Genomic DNA, 14,313 nt, shown 5'->3' on the forward strand with positions numbered 1-14,313 from the left:
CTTTGAAAACCTAATGAAATTCTTTCATTTAAAAGTCTGCCTTCATTTAAAAAAAAAAAAAAAGGTCTTTGAAGGTTAATGTATCTCATTTTGACGGGAGATTAGTTAAGCATTCTTATTAAAATGGGCACATGCTACCAACCCATTGCTAGGTTATATAATCGTCCAGTAGAAGTTAACAGTCACACTCAGCAAACCTCTGTGCAACTCAGCTGAACTCAGAACTTGATATGCATTACAACTGCAGCCCTGGAAACTTCTCCTCCCACTCTCTTGGAGTTTACCTGGGCTAGCCATGTGCCATCTATAATTCTTTCTACCCCAGCAATGTAGTCTACTCTCCCAGCACCTGCCAGCTGGGCTCCTCTGTCTTTGGTGGCTATCAGAAGATGGGCTTTGAGCCTGCCAGCTTGGGGACATCCTGTGCTGGAGCCAGATCCTACCAGAAATCCTGCTTCCACCCAAAGAATTCCATCTTCTTCAGTCCCTGTCAAACAAATTACATGGAGTCTCTGGGATGTGGAAATATTGGCCTTGGGTCTCTTCATTGTGGAAGCACTGGTTTCCAATCTCTGGGCTGTGGGTCCAGCTTCAATCATCCAACTTACTTAACTCCCAGGAGTTGCCAGTCAACTTGTTACCAACGAGCCTTTAGCTCTTGCTTTTTTTGATCAACTTGCTAAATATTCCCCATCATTTCACCATTGTGTCTGTGCCTTATGAAACCTTAACATGTAGCCTGTCCCATATCTGCAATTACTGACCATCTGCATCACCAGGACTTGCCATCACCATCTCTCCCAGAGTATGTGATTCACTGTGGACAAAGTAACCTTGGCCTGTGACCTTTTCTAAATCAGACATATGAGATAAATCTTGGATTTTCATTTTTATGTCAATGCTCAGAGTCCCTTTCATTCCTCTCCAAGATTTTTCTCTTATTTTTCTCTTAGGATTCTTTCACTGAAGTATATTTCAAATAGCACTGGCATTTAAAATAAATTTTTCCGTACCATGAATTATGCCACTCCATTTTTCTTTTTCTTATGGTACATTTGTTGAATGTTGCCAGTGCCTTCAACTGTCATCATTAAGTAAGCACCTTTTTGTTTTGTTTTGTTTGTTTCATAGGTTTTATTAATATGTTACTGAATAGAAAACAAGGAATTTAAAGGATAATTTAAATATGTGACATATCTTATAGGATAAGGATTTATGTACCCTGATAGATGAATTTGTTTATCTAATTGCTTTAGAAAATCTTGTGTTTAGTTCGGCATTCACTGCAAAAAATATTGAGTTTTGATTATAGATCTGGCATCGTCCTGAATAAAGGCATAAATTCCCTGCCTTCATGAAGTTCACATACATACCATTCTAATTTACTGTCATGTAGCAAGTGCAATAATGGGGACAAAAAACTAAGTTTCAACAGGAATACAAAGAACAGGGACTTCAAAAAAAGTGTGAGGGGAAAAAAAAGTATGAGGAAATCACATAAAACTCATCATTGACAAACCAAAGAGTTACAATTTTGTATTAAAAAAAATAAATCTTGTAGATCTAATGTGTTAGCTGTAGTCCTTTGAGAAATATCTGCTAAAAGAAATTTATTAGAGAAAATGCCTGTCAGGGAATATGGAGAGGTAGCTGGAGAATTCTGGAAGAGTCATCAGACCACAATGAAGATTTGAATTCAGTGAAGGAAAGAGAGAAGCAAAGAAGGAATGTTGGGTTGGAATAACCTTCTTCAGAGCAGATCCAAGAAAGCTTTGATAAGTTATCCATTAAAGTAGTTCCTGTCTCACAGACAGCCACGGGCCTGCCTTAGTATCCCTGCCAAGCTCAGTAACTGGCCAAGGAGAGGGCACAGTATGACGTTGGCATACATGTGGTGGCAGATTCAGAGACTGGAGACTAGAGATGTCAGTCAATAATCTTCCCTGCAGAGGGAGTGTGAGAACTACATTTCCATAGCTTCTATGATATTTATTTTGATTTATAATAAGGCAAAATAGTGATAAATGGTGAAATGATAAATAAAAAGATGGTATTTTTCATGAATTAAATTCAGTATCTTTTTTTTTTTTTTACTTAATTAGGTCAAAAAATTAATTTCTGAACAGACCCTATCTAGGACTCAGTGAGTGAAACTCTAACTCTACAGATGAATATGAGAAAGAATTGAGAATTACTGGATAGCCATCTTTGATTTAAAATCACTAATGTATTAAAGATGCTAGACCCAATAGGGTATAATTAAGAAATTGCTTCATCTTTCTCATGATATTGAATTTCACACTTACCTGAGGGCTCTAACTAGCCTGGATCTCTGAACAATTCCTGGGCAGATGCATGATCACGACCTGGTCATTTGGTTTAAACTCCTTGCTCTCCCTTGTCTTCCGTCAATATGCTGCTCCCAATTTCTCCTGTTCAAGCCAGAGAGAAAAGACAGGAGGAAAGAAAATAAGAACTCAGGCCATCCGTTCCAGCATGCTTTCGACTACTTGCGCCAACGTGACTTCTTTGTTTCAGGAAACTTTTCCTGGGAAAAGGTGAGATTAAACCAATGAATCATTTCACTGTATTCTTCAGAAAACTTTTATGGACTCACTTACTGGACAAAGGGATCTATAGACCTGGAAAAACAGAGCCCAAAGTAAGCAACCATTTGCTTATTGAGAGATTTGTGCCAGTGTGTTCTCTTTGCTACGCTCAACAGTCCTACAATATCACATAATAAGTTTGCCCAGGCCCAATCAATTTCCTGCCCTGACACCATTTGAGCCTAGAGTCTCACTTCTAACACCTCTCTTGGGAGTCAATAGCTCAAAGCCCCAGCATCCTCCCCTCATCCAGGAAGTTTGGCTATATTTTATTTTGTTTAAGTAACATACTGGCTGATATTCAAAGGGGCATAAAAGTGTTCACTTAGCTAGTGTAATTTGTGAATCTGTCTTTGTTGTTGAAGATCCTCAGTTTTCACAGGTGTCTGAATAATGGCTCTTTCCCTAGTGGAGACTGTGGTGTGTTTTCCAGAAAGCATCTTGTTACCACCTTCCACCACTGCCTGGAACCTTCTGCACTGAATCATTCACCTGACAGTGACCACAGTCTTCCACAGCTTCTCGGTAGTTCCTCACCCTCTGTCCCTCCCACCACCAGAGCTACGCCCCATCCAGCTTTCTTTTGCTAGCATCTGTTTGCTCTAGAGACAGACCTCTTGGCCGAGAGGAAACACACACACTATCTGCCTATCCATGGAAGCAGAGTTTGCTCCTAGAGCAGCTTCTTTTCACCCAGCAAACGCTGATGACTCACTGCAGCATTTTGGGAGAGATACAGGGAATACTAGTCACTGTAACTCACAGCTTCCAAGAAACATAGACAGTTTTTTGCCTTGTCACCTCAGTGGCACTAAGCACAAAATCCCACAGGTATCCCATTTTTTTATTTATTTATTTTTAAGATTTTATTTATTTATTTGACAGAGATCACAAGTAGGCAGAGAGAGAGGAGGAAGCAGGCTCCCTGCTGAGCAGAGAGCCCAATTCAGGGCTCGATGCCAGGGTCCTGGGATCATAACCTGAGCCAAAGGCAGAGGTTTTAACCCACTGAGCCACCCAGGTGCCCCTCCCATTCTTTTTATTAACAGGGCGCATTTAGCAAATGCATCCTGTACTTTTCAACTGTCTTCACTGGATCAACATTCTTTGTTTTGTTTCATATTTTTTTCATATATTTTCTTTCATATATTTTATTAATATTTTTGTAGACAGAATGGAGAGAGGTTAAAAAATAGTTGAAATCTATGACATAGCTCATGTGTTGAGAGAGGTATATTCTCTCCTAGGTGACTTTATTCACCAAATTCTTCAGTTTTTGTTTTTTGTATTTTCAGTTAGGCATTCATTATACAAACATTTGTTGAGCTCCTATTATATAAAATATTCCTATTGTATAGGATAAGATTACTGTCACCACTTCAGGGAAGCCACTACATAGTCCACGGATGGTACTTGTGACCTTCTCTCCCTTCACAAGAAATGAGAAGTACTGTGTGTGTGTGTGTGTGTGTTGTGGGGGAGGGGTAATATTTTATCAGAATGAACTACTTGAGAGTAAATCTCTCCCCCTTATGAATGTTGAAGCCTTAGGAATGTCTAAGCTTCTTTTGAAGTTTAAAACATTCTCAAGAACTATAAAATGGTTTGGCTGTGTCTTCTCTTGAGGATGTGACTAGAGAAAGAGAGATACGTGTGGACACACACACACACACACACAGACACACACACGGAGATTTAAGGAATTACCTCCTATGGCTGTGAGAGCTGGCAAGTCCAAAACTCTTAGGGCAGTCCAGGGGGTTGAAAACTCAGGCAGGCTTTCTATTTGCCGTCTTGAGCAGAATTTCTTCCTCTAGGAGAAAACTTTGTTTTTGCTCTTAAGGCCTTAATTGATTGGACAAAGCCTACCCCCATTACCTAGAATAATCTCTTTAAAAGAAAACTGATTGTAAATGAAAATTAAATCTACAAAATATCTTCGCAAGAACAGCAAAACTAGTTCTTGGCCAAGCAAGTAGGCACCATAACCTACTCCAGCTGACACATAGAAATTATCTACCACAATCTCCATTCTCTTAAAATCTGGGCTGAGGGTATCTATTGCATAACATATACAGTATAAATTAGTGCATAAGACCTTAAGCAGGAGTAAATTAAAAATTTACTTGTAAGTAATCTTCCTCTCAGTTTATAAAAATATTTTCCTACTTTTTAAAGATCATTTTTCTTTTTTTTAAAGATTTTATTTATTTATTTGACAGAGAGAGAGAGACAATGAGAAAGGGAACACAAGTAGGAGGAGTGGGATTGGGAAAATCAAGCTTCTTGCCGAGCAGGGAGCCAGATGCGGGGTTCCATCCCAGTACCCTGGAATAATAACCTGAGCCACAGGAGCATGCTTAATGACTGAGCCACCCAGGCGCCCCCATTTTTCAGATTCTTAAGTCTAATTTATAAGAGAGATTTCTAGCAGTTTCACAGTTTCCCACTGGAATATGGAAACCTCTTAATACATGTCTGTGTGTGTTGGTTAGAACCATTCCTTCTCTGCTAATGATCTCTCCAATTCAGTCCTGCTAGGAACACAACTCTGCCTATCTGTGCACATGAGACATATTAGGGCAGTGGACAGTGTTCAGGGAATTTATTTCCAGAAAAATTTTCTTTGAAGGATTCTTTTTTTTTTTTTTTTTTTTTTTTTTTAAAAAGAGCAAGAGAGCACGCAAGCAGGAAAGGGAGAGAGAGAATCTCCAGCAGACCCTACCCCCACGCCATGCGGAGAACCAAGCCCAATGAAGGGCTCCATCTCACAACCCTGAGATCATGACCTGAGCTGAAACCAAGAGTCACCCACTTAACCAACAGAGCCACCCAGGCACTGCCTCCCTCCTCCCCCACCCCCACCCCCGATAATATATTTGCCCGTCTTATGCTATTTCTGGTCATGGTATTTCTCATGTTTATTTCACTCATTAGCTTTTGTCATACTCCACCCCATTTTTGTCATACCTTCTTTTATCATTCTCCATCTTTCTGCTTTGATTCCTGCACTTCACCCCAGCATTCATTCTTTTTATAGTTTCCAGAGCTCCTGGCACTATTAGCATTTGCATTGGGTACTTCTTTGTCAGGATAGAGGTGTCTTGTGCATTGTAGCACAAGACACCTCTATCCTTGATATTTTGTAGCTTCTCTGACCTCTTCTACCTGATGTCAGTAGCACCGCCAACCCCTCCACACACACACCCTATTCCCTTGTGACAATCACAAATGTCACCAGACACTACCAATTGTCTGTGGGAGGCAAAATTATTCTTCATTTAGGACCACTGATTGAGATGACGTCTGGCGAATGAGGTGCTTGGGATAGTTCTTAACCGTGAACACTGAACATCTTCCCTATTTGGGATGGAGATAGGGCAGTGAAAATAAAATATGTTATTACTCCATGCATGAATAAAGTGTTATAAGTGATGGCTACTGGATAAATGCATGTATATTTCATAAATCTAAAATATTGTTGAGCTACTTACTTGGTAAATACTATTCCACTATCACACACGAATGTAGTAATTGTGATGATGTTGATAATTGTAATGACCTGTTCAACTGCAATTAGAGAAAAAAAGATGGCATTTTTGTGACCAGTTTCTTAGTCCCAGAACATTTAAGTTCTCTATAGGAATCATACTCACTCTTTGATCATTCTGGACCAAGGAGAAATAGCAAAACTTGGATTATCTTCTCACTATATTTTCAGATAATTAAGACCAACTGAGACCAATTCCTAGTTTATGGACTTTGCTTTAATATCTTTGGGTATTCTCAGGATTTTCTTCAATTTGTCCAAGGCATTCTGTGTACTCCACAAAAAAAGACTTCAATTCTTAGTATTGACCGGCAGTGATGGAGCTGATCATAAACTACCTTTCTTCATTTTGAAGCTTGGAAGCTGATACCATGGGTTTCACTATTTAAGTGTCTCAACACCTCATTCCAATTAATCATATGAGCACTCTACTGACTTTGAACTTCTTCAGCTGTGTCTACCAAATATGTCATGCTAACAAGCATCTGCTCAAAGAGATTCATATTTCAAATACAAGAAAGCAAGTCATTAAACAAATATTTATTTGTCCCTGCTACATGACAGAGTTTATGTTAAGTCCTGGAGGATGTAAGTTTAAGCAAAAATGTAATGGAATTTGGCACACGCTTATCAATATTATGAATTAACTATAACTCTAATCAGACCTGTGTAGTCTCACGAGAAAAGAGATGGAGATTGAAGACTTTTCCCAGAAGAAGCAAAGCTCAGGTTAGGACCTAGAGGATAATGCATTTAATCAGGCAGAATAAAGTCACAGGAAACGAAATAGGACAAGTACATTGTGCAAAGTACTTGTTTGTGGAAAGGCAAGGAGCCTCCTTTTCCTTTTGCATTTGGTAAAGAGCTTGAACTAGAAAGGCTATTTGTCCATGGATATCATGCTAACAAATTTAGATTAGATGATAAAAGGAACTGAAGAACAGTGGAAATTTCTGAGTAATTCTAGAATTTCCTTCTTTCACCTAAATTTAATATGCTTTTGGGGAGCATGTTTTTAAATAAGAACTTTTACTTGGTTGTTTTAGTTGATGTTTCATTTGCAATTTTTAAAAATATTTTATTTATTTATTTGACAGAGAGAGAGATAACAAGCAGGCAAACAGACAGGTAGAGATAGAGGGGGAAGCAGGCTCTCCACCCAACAGAGAGCATGACACAGGGCTTGATCCCAGGACCCTGAGACCATGACCTGAGCTGAAGGCAGAGGCTTTAAACCACTGAGCCACCCAGGCACCCCTGCAATAATATTTCTAATTCACTTTTTTCCCCCATATTTTCTCTTGGAATTCTTCTGACCAGAAGGTACTAGAAATATTTTTGTAGTTATGGGCTATATGCTACTTTCCAACTCTTGCTACCTTGTTTGAAAGGAACCCTTAAGACAGAAATGTGATCTTCTACATAATTCATTACTTTCAGAGTCTCATTGAATAGAATGTTAGCAACTGATTCATCATTATACCTAAAAATAAAAATAAGTTGTGAAAATTGAGGTCATTAGTCTATTCACCTTTATGTTATTTTTAAAAACACTTGTCAAAATGTTGTGGGCTTTTATTTTTAACCATATGTGGTATAGCAATAAATTCTTATAATCCATAGAACAGTACAAAGAGTTGGTTTTCATAGTTGGTTTTATTTGTTTGTCTGTTTTTTTAATAAGACATCTTAGGGGCATAGAAATTTATTTGTCCAAAGTCACACAGCTAGTCAATATTATATTATAAACTCAGTTCTACTTTTAAAACTCTATTAAAACAACATATAATCTTACACAAAGAGTAAAAACAAACAAACGAGCAAGAGAACACTCATCTTGATAATAGTGAATTGTCAACAATCTTCTAGGTAGTGAAATGTCTATTTGACTTAATAACATTTCCAAGCATTTGACATCAAGGAAATAGTGAGCATTACCTTTTTCAAAGATCTTAGATAATGTAGGATTTGATTATTAAAAATCTGTGCCATTAACAAATTGCATTTCCACAAATTTATTTTATGAATAAAATCTCTGCAAAAGGTAAATGAATGCTTTAAAAAAATCCTAAATGAATATGGCAGGACATATGATGTAATATTTAAGAATATTTATTTGGGCAAGTGGAGCACAAATTGAGGAACAATAATATGAAAGAAATAGTCTGAAGAATTGGATGGCATTACATACAGTTGGAGAAAGATCCTACCTAGATTTACATATCTGCACAAAAATAGGAATGTTCATGCAGAAGAACTAAGTAAAGAACAGGCTTTCTTGTATGAAATACAATGCATTCCCAGTAAACCCATTTGGCTACTACACTCTCATAACTACTAAATTAGAGATTTCTAACTATTATGATATTGACTTAAGTAATTGGATTTTACATAATTATAGAGGGAATACAGAAAGAACCAGCAAGAGAATTAAAAATAGGAAACATTTTAATTTTGCTCTTTCATATGTCATCCTCAGAATATTTTTGCTGCATATTGAAACAAAGTAATGAAAGTCTATAATGATAAATCCTAAATTGCTCAAGCTCATAATACCAGGCAGCTTTGAAGCTAGGGTCAATTAATTGTAAATTCATTCTATTTCCTCAAAAATCATGAAATATGTCAATTTTGTACAGATTCTTTTATGAGAAATTAAGATTTATTTGTCTGTCCATTGCTCCCCTTAACCCCCAAAGATACCCTGTATTTCAATGGGTACACTTAATTACTCAGTATTTATTTATATTTTATTATTCTGTTGCATACACAACAATATTTGATGTATAAAATGGACTTTATGAAGAATAAAACTTGACATGAGCTCTATTTTTTTTTTAAAGATTTTATTTATTTATTTGAGGGAAAGAGAGCACACAAGTGCACAAGGAGAGAGAATGACAGGCAGAAGAGGGAGAAGTAAACTCCCCACTGAGCAGAGAGCCTGATGTGAGGCTTCATCCCAGGACCCTGGGATCATGACCTGAGGAGAAGGCAGAGGCTTTAACCCACTGAGCCACACAGGCACCCAGACATGAGTTCTATTAAGAATAAAAACGTTTCCCTTTTTTTAAAACTGTTTCTTAAAACCAGCAGACTGTGGTGCCTGGGTGGCTCAGCTGGTTCAGAGTCTAACTCTTAACTTCATCTCAGGTCATGGTCTCCAGGTCATAAGATCCAGGCCCATGTGTGGGGTTCCATGCTCAGTGTGGAGTCTGCTTGAGATTCTCTCTCTCCCTCTGTCCTTTTTCTTCTTCCTTACCCCCCCACTTCCCACTCACACCCTCCCTCTCTAACATAAATAAATAAATCTTTAAAAAAAAATGCATTCAATAAGACTAAGTAACCAAAGAGAGAAAGATAAACAGAGACAGAGACAGAGAGAGTGAAAGAGAGGTATTTATTGATAGGCTAAGAGCCTGAGTGTCCTCTGAGTTGGAATGTAGTAGAAAGATGACTTAGGATCCCATCATTTAGTTTACACACATTCTTGAGAAATCTACGTAAATTCTTTTTTCCTGTTAAATTTAGTTGTCAAGTGTGATTTTTTTTTTTTTCTGGCCCATGAGCTGGTGACCTTGGGTGACTTACATCCTAGCCTCAATTTCTTCATTTTTACAATTGGTTAAAATCATCTATGTGATAGGATTAGTCTAAGGATTTAAAGGAGACAACAGGTGTTATCTAATGTAAGACAGCTGATAAATGCTAGATTCTATCCCTATTATTTTACTAGTTTTAATTTACATGTCCTCAAACATGGAGATTTCTTCAGTGGATAGTTAAGAAATATTTACTGAATGTCAACTGTGTAGCAGTCACTGCACTGTCCTTGGGTTTGCAAAGATGAGAAGATAGTTCTTACCCTCAAACAACTTACAGGGGAGTTAAAAAAGAAAAAAAAAAAAAAAAGCAGTAGAAAGAAAATCTTCATGTGTGTCTAAGTGCACTAGAAACAAGTTTTACCTGGCTAAAGAAGAAAATTGTTTTCAAATGCTGTATAATTTAAATGGACACTTGCCATGGGAATTTTATTACTTCTTCCTCTAAGTATGTGTGTCTTTAAAACTGTATCCAGAACAGCTCTACTGCAGAGTGTCCACACCATAAGGATAGGTGCCAAGAAAGGTTCTTGCAGAGCAGAGGCTTTCAAACTTGTGTGACCTGAACCCATATTGAGAAACACATTTTACTTCAGAACCTGTTTGCCTCTCTCTTTTTCTCTCTGTGTGTGTCTCTCTCTCTCTCTTACTGTTTCCTAAGAACCAAGTAGGCAGGAAAAAAAATGTGTAGGATGACTCTACCATCTTCTATCCCCTCTCATCCCATCTCATTTCATTCCATTCTATTAGTTCTTATTAAAAGAATACTTTTCACCATCAAAAAATAGATTTTTATGGCCCACTAATGATATAAGGCTCAGTATTGGAAATTTTTGTTATTGAGATTGCCCACATGGGAGTTATTAAAGCAGCTAATTCTGTGTCTTCCTGCTTGAAATCATCTCAAAAAATTTCCATTCCTTTATATGACTGCCCACTGTCTCTCCCCCAGTAAGTGGAAAAAAAATTCTAGCAAACCAAGGTTCAACCACAGGTCACTAAATGTCCACTGAAGAAATTTTAGATTTCTTGACACTCTTTATTCAATGAAATTGCAAGCCTTAGATTGAAAGATAGTTAAGACAAAATCAGAGCCTTTATCTCTTTTAGGATAAGTAAAAATTAGAAAATACATTGATGCAAGTTTAAATCATTGTTTTTAAAAATAATCCACATATATCTCTGCTTATATTAGTGATCCAAGAAAGAGATTAATCAAGTAGATATTCGAGCTTGAATTCTTTCAAGTAATACTCAACAAAGTTTAATGTTGTGTAGTGTTTTACAATTTATATGGACTTTAATACACATGCATTATCTCATGAACACCACTTATTGTATTATAGAAGATATTTGTTACTTTCATAAAGGCATTGCTTTGCAATTTCCTCAGAATGGAGACTTTGCAAGTTACTAATATTCATGACTAGAAGACTTCTAGAAAGAGGGCCGGGGCATTGATTGAGAATTCCTGCAAACTTAGTGGTAGTTCCTAGATGCTTCTGAATCAGTCACAGGGGACCAGTTTCTCCCATGGTACGATATCACAGATGTTCATAACTCAGTGGTAGAAACCCCAGCGATATTCTGCTCAGATGGTAGAACTCACTCCCAGAATCCCAAGATCTGTTATACATTCTTTGCCAAGGATGGGAGAGGGAGGAAGTCTTAGCTGGAAATACAGGGACTGGCCACAACACTGGTAGCGACTGGTATTGTGGAAAGAATCGTGGCAGTCACTGTGGAATTGGTAATTATCTTGAAAAGTACTAGAAAGACAATAAAGTGGCTTGGATAGGAAAACTGCAGGACAGAAGCCAAAGGGATCCCCCAGCGACCTGACTGAAGTTTCCAGAATAACAGATGATAGTCGTTCTGCAGAATTCATTTTTAGAAAGTAGTCTAAGATAGAGTATCACCTGGTGTTCTAACCCATAAAGGGTTATTAGTGGGTGTGACATCTAAATATGATGATTCAGAGAAATCTACTACATTAATGAAATTGCTGGCAGGAATTTGTCATATACATTAAGATGTAGTTGAATTTCCTGCAAGTTGGTGGTGAGGGAAAATTATTTATATGTTACAAATCTTATAAAATACTTTATTTTTGGAAATCTTCTATCTTTTTAAAGAAATTGTTCAACATAATTTTAGCCATTAGTTCTCAAATGTTGATTTGGAGTCTTCCATGGCTAAGCATCTAGTATGACCAGAGGTAACTGGATCCCTGAAAATATTCTGATCATACAACTTTATCACATGAAAAGCTGTAATTTAAACTAATTGCCACCCACCTTTTTTGAGAACCTTTAAAAAATATCACAGGCATTCAAAGGAACTGTGGGAAACCAAAAGAATTAAAAGTCAACACCTCCTACCATTAAAATACTTAGAATACAATTAAGGAAATAAGTTGTGAGTAGAACCCTAGAGTGGGTGAGTCAGAAAGGACTTCTGCATCAATGAGGAGCCAATCAGTCAACACCCTTTAACCCATTATGTCAGGCAAGTGCTGGGTAGAGTGGTGAATGAGGCCAAGAAGGTTCCTGACCCCAGAGAGCTTACATTCCAGTACCATTACCAGGCTGAGTCATTAAACCAACAACAATTCATGGCATTCATGCCAGTGCTGATTTCAGCATAGAGGCTAACCCATTACTGGTTTGCCCTTAGCAACGTGATACCAGGTCTCTGACCCCTTTTTACCTCTGGCTTTAGTCTGACCCCTCCCATCGCTCAGTTAAATGTTAACTAAAAGGAGTGTGTGGGGGTGGGCAGAAGGAGAGGGAGAGAATCCTTAAGCAAACTTCCCTCTGAACATGAAGCCCCACAAGGGGCTCCATCCTAGGACCCTGAGATTATGACCTGAGCCAAAATCAAGAGTCAGGTGCTTAACCAACTGAGCCACTAACATGCCCCAAGAGAGGGCTCTATGTTTTTAAAACAAAACAACAACAACAACAAAAAGAGTATATTTCCTTGTGAAAGAAGACTATGTCTATATTATTTATACACTAAGTGTGTCTGTGTGTAAACAACAAAAAAAAAAAACAAATGTAACCTAAGATAGTATTTGAAATAAGGTGTCCTGAATCCTTTCTTGTGGCTCTCTCATACTCATTTACATAAACTACGGAGCTCTCATTACTGGGTGCCTATGGAGTCTGGTCTTTGCATGAAGTATTTTACTTAATTCTCACAACTCTTTGTGGTAGGTACCCAAGATAGGAGAAAACAAATAACATGCCCAAGGATACTTGCCTAATGGTTTTTGAAGCCAGGGCTTAGCTCTGTCTGCTTTTTATTTGGTACGATTCTTTCACAGAAGAGCCTTTGATTTGGTCCCAAGCTGCTTTTGCAGATTCATTTCTTACCACACTCCAAGTTGTTCATTAATTTCCTCTTCACACAGACTTTGATATACCTTTGTTTTTGTTTGGGACATTGCTCTGGTCTCTTTTTGTTTTGTTTTGTTTTTATTTTTTATTTATTTTCAGCATAACAGTATTCATTATTTTTGCACCACACCCAGTGCTCCATGCAATCCGTGCCCTCTATAATACCCACCACCTGGTACCCCGACCTCCCACCCCCAGCCCCTTCAAAACCCTCAGATTGTTTTTCAGAGTCCATAGTCTCTCATGGTTCACCTCCCCTTCCAATTTTCCCCAACTCCTTTCTCCTCTCTATCTCCCCATGTCCTCCATGCTATTTGTTATGCTCCACAAATAAGTGAAACCATATAATAATTGACTCTCTCTGCTTAACTTATTTCACTCGGCATAATCTCTTCCTGTCCCATCCATGTTGCTACCAAAGTTGGGTATTCGTCCTTTCTGCTGGAGGCATAATACTGTTTTTATACTTTGAAATGCTAGACTCTTAGCCTTTCATACTTTCACCCCCTCAGAAGAGTCCCTCTGCTTAAGGAGATGGTACTTACCAGTGTTCTCCTGGTATTATGGCCACTCCTGCATGTTTATTTCCTACCATTTGAGTATTACCTTCATTAAAAATCTAATACGACATCCAGCCCAGTTTTTTTTAATCACATAGTAGATATTCCATTGATATTTATTGCATTTGTAATTAGAAAAGTTTCCCCAGTCAATGTTTTAAATAATGATCCTTGCAATATTATGCCAATTTTAAGCCATTAAGTAATATGGCAATACTCTGATGTAATGATCATTTTCCTTGTCATTTTCTACTTCTTCAAGAGATAGTGGAGATGATCTGGTGGGGTGAGGGGTTGACATCACACTGAAGTACATGCTTAGTTTGTCAGCAATGTCCCATAAAATGTGAATCATTGCATAAGGAAATAAATATTGGAACTTCATATGTAAGCATCACTAGTTCAGTATTGATAGTGGGGTCAAAAAGGACTTAGTCCTCTAGCCTCTATCCAATTCTCTCCCCCTTTCATTAAAGGAGTAGGAATATGGTATCCTCAGTGATGACTTTCTGAAAGGTTCAACAATTGGCTTTTCCTTATGAAAACCATGTTGCTAGGCAACACTTGTGCATTGGTATATTTCTTTCCAAA

At 37.8% G+C, this 14,313-nt stretch overlaps 1 protein-coding gene across 1 annotated transcript; it reads left to right on the forward strand.

The window, feature by feature from the left end:
• The first annotated feature begins 230 nt into the window (after nucleotides 1-230).
• Nucleotides 231-671, forward strand: LOC116592337 (keratin-associated protein 15-1). The gene is given in 1 exon segment (XM_032345588.1): nucleotides 231-671. A coding segment is annotated over 1 exon segment (441 nt).
• The last annotated feature ends 13,642 nt before the right edge of the window (nucleotides 672-14,313 follow it).

The sequence above is a fragment of the Mustela erminea genome, chromosome 1 (assembly GCF_009829155.1).
Source record: "Mustela erminea isolate mMusErm1 chromosome 1, mMusErm1.Pri, whole genome shotgun sequence".
Lineage (NCBI taxonomy): Eukaryota > Metazoa > Chordata > Mammalia > Carnivora > Mustelidae > Mustela > Mustela erminea.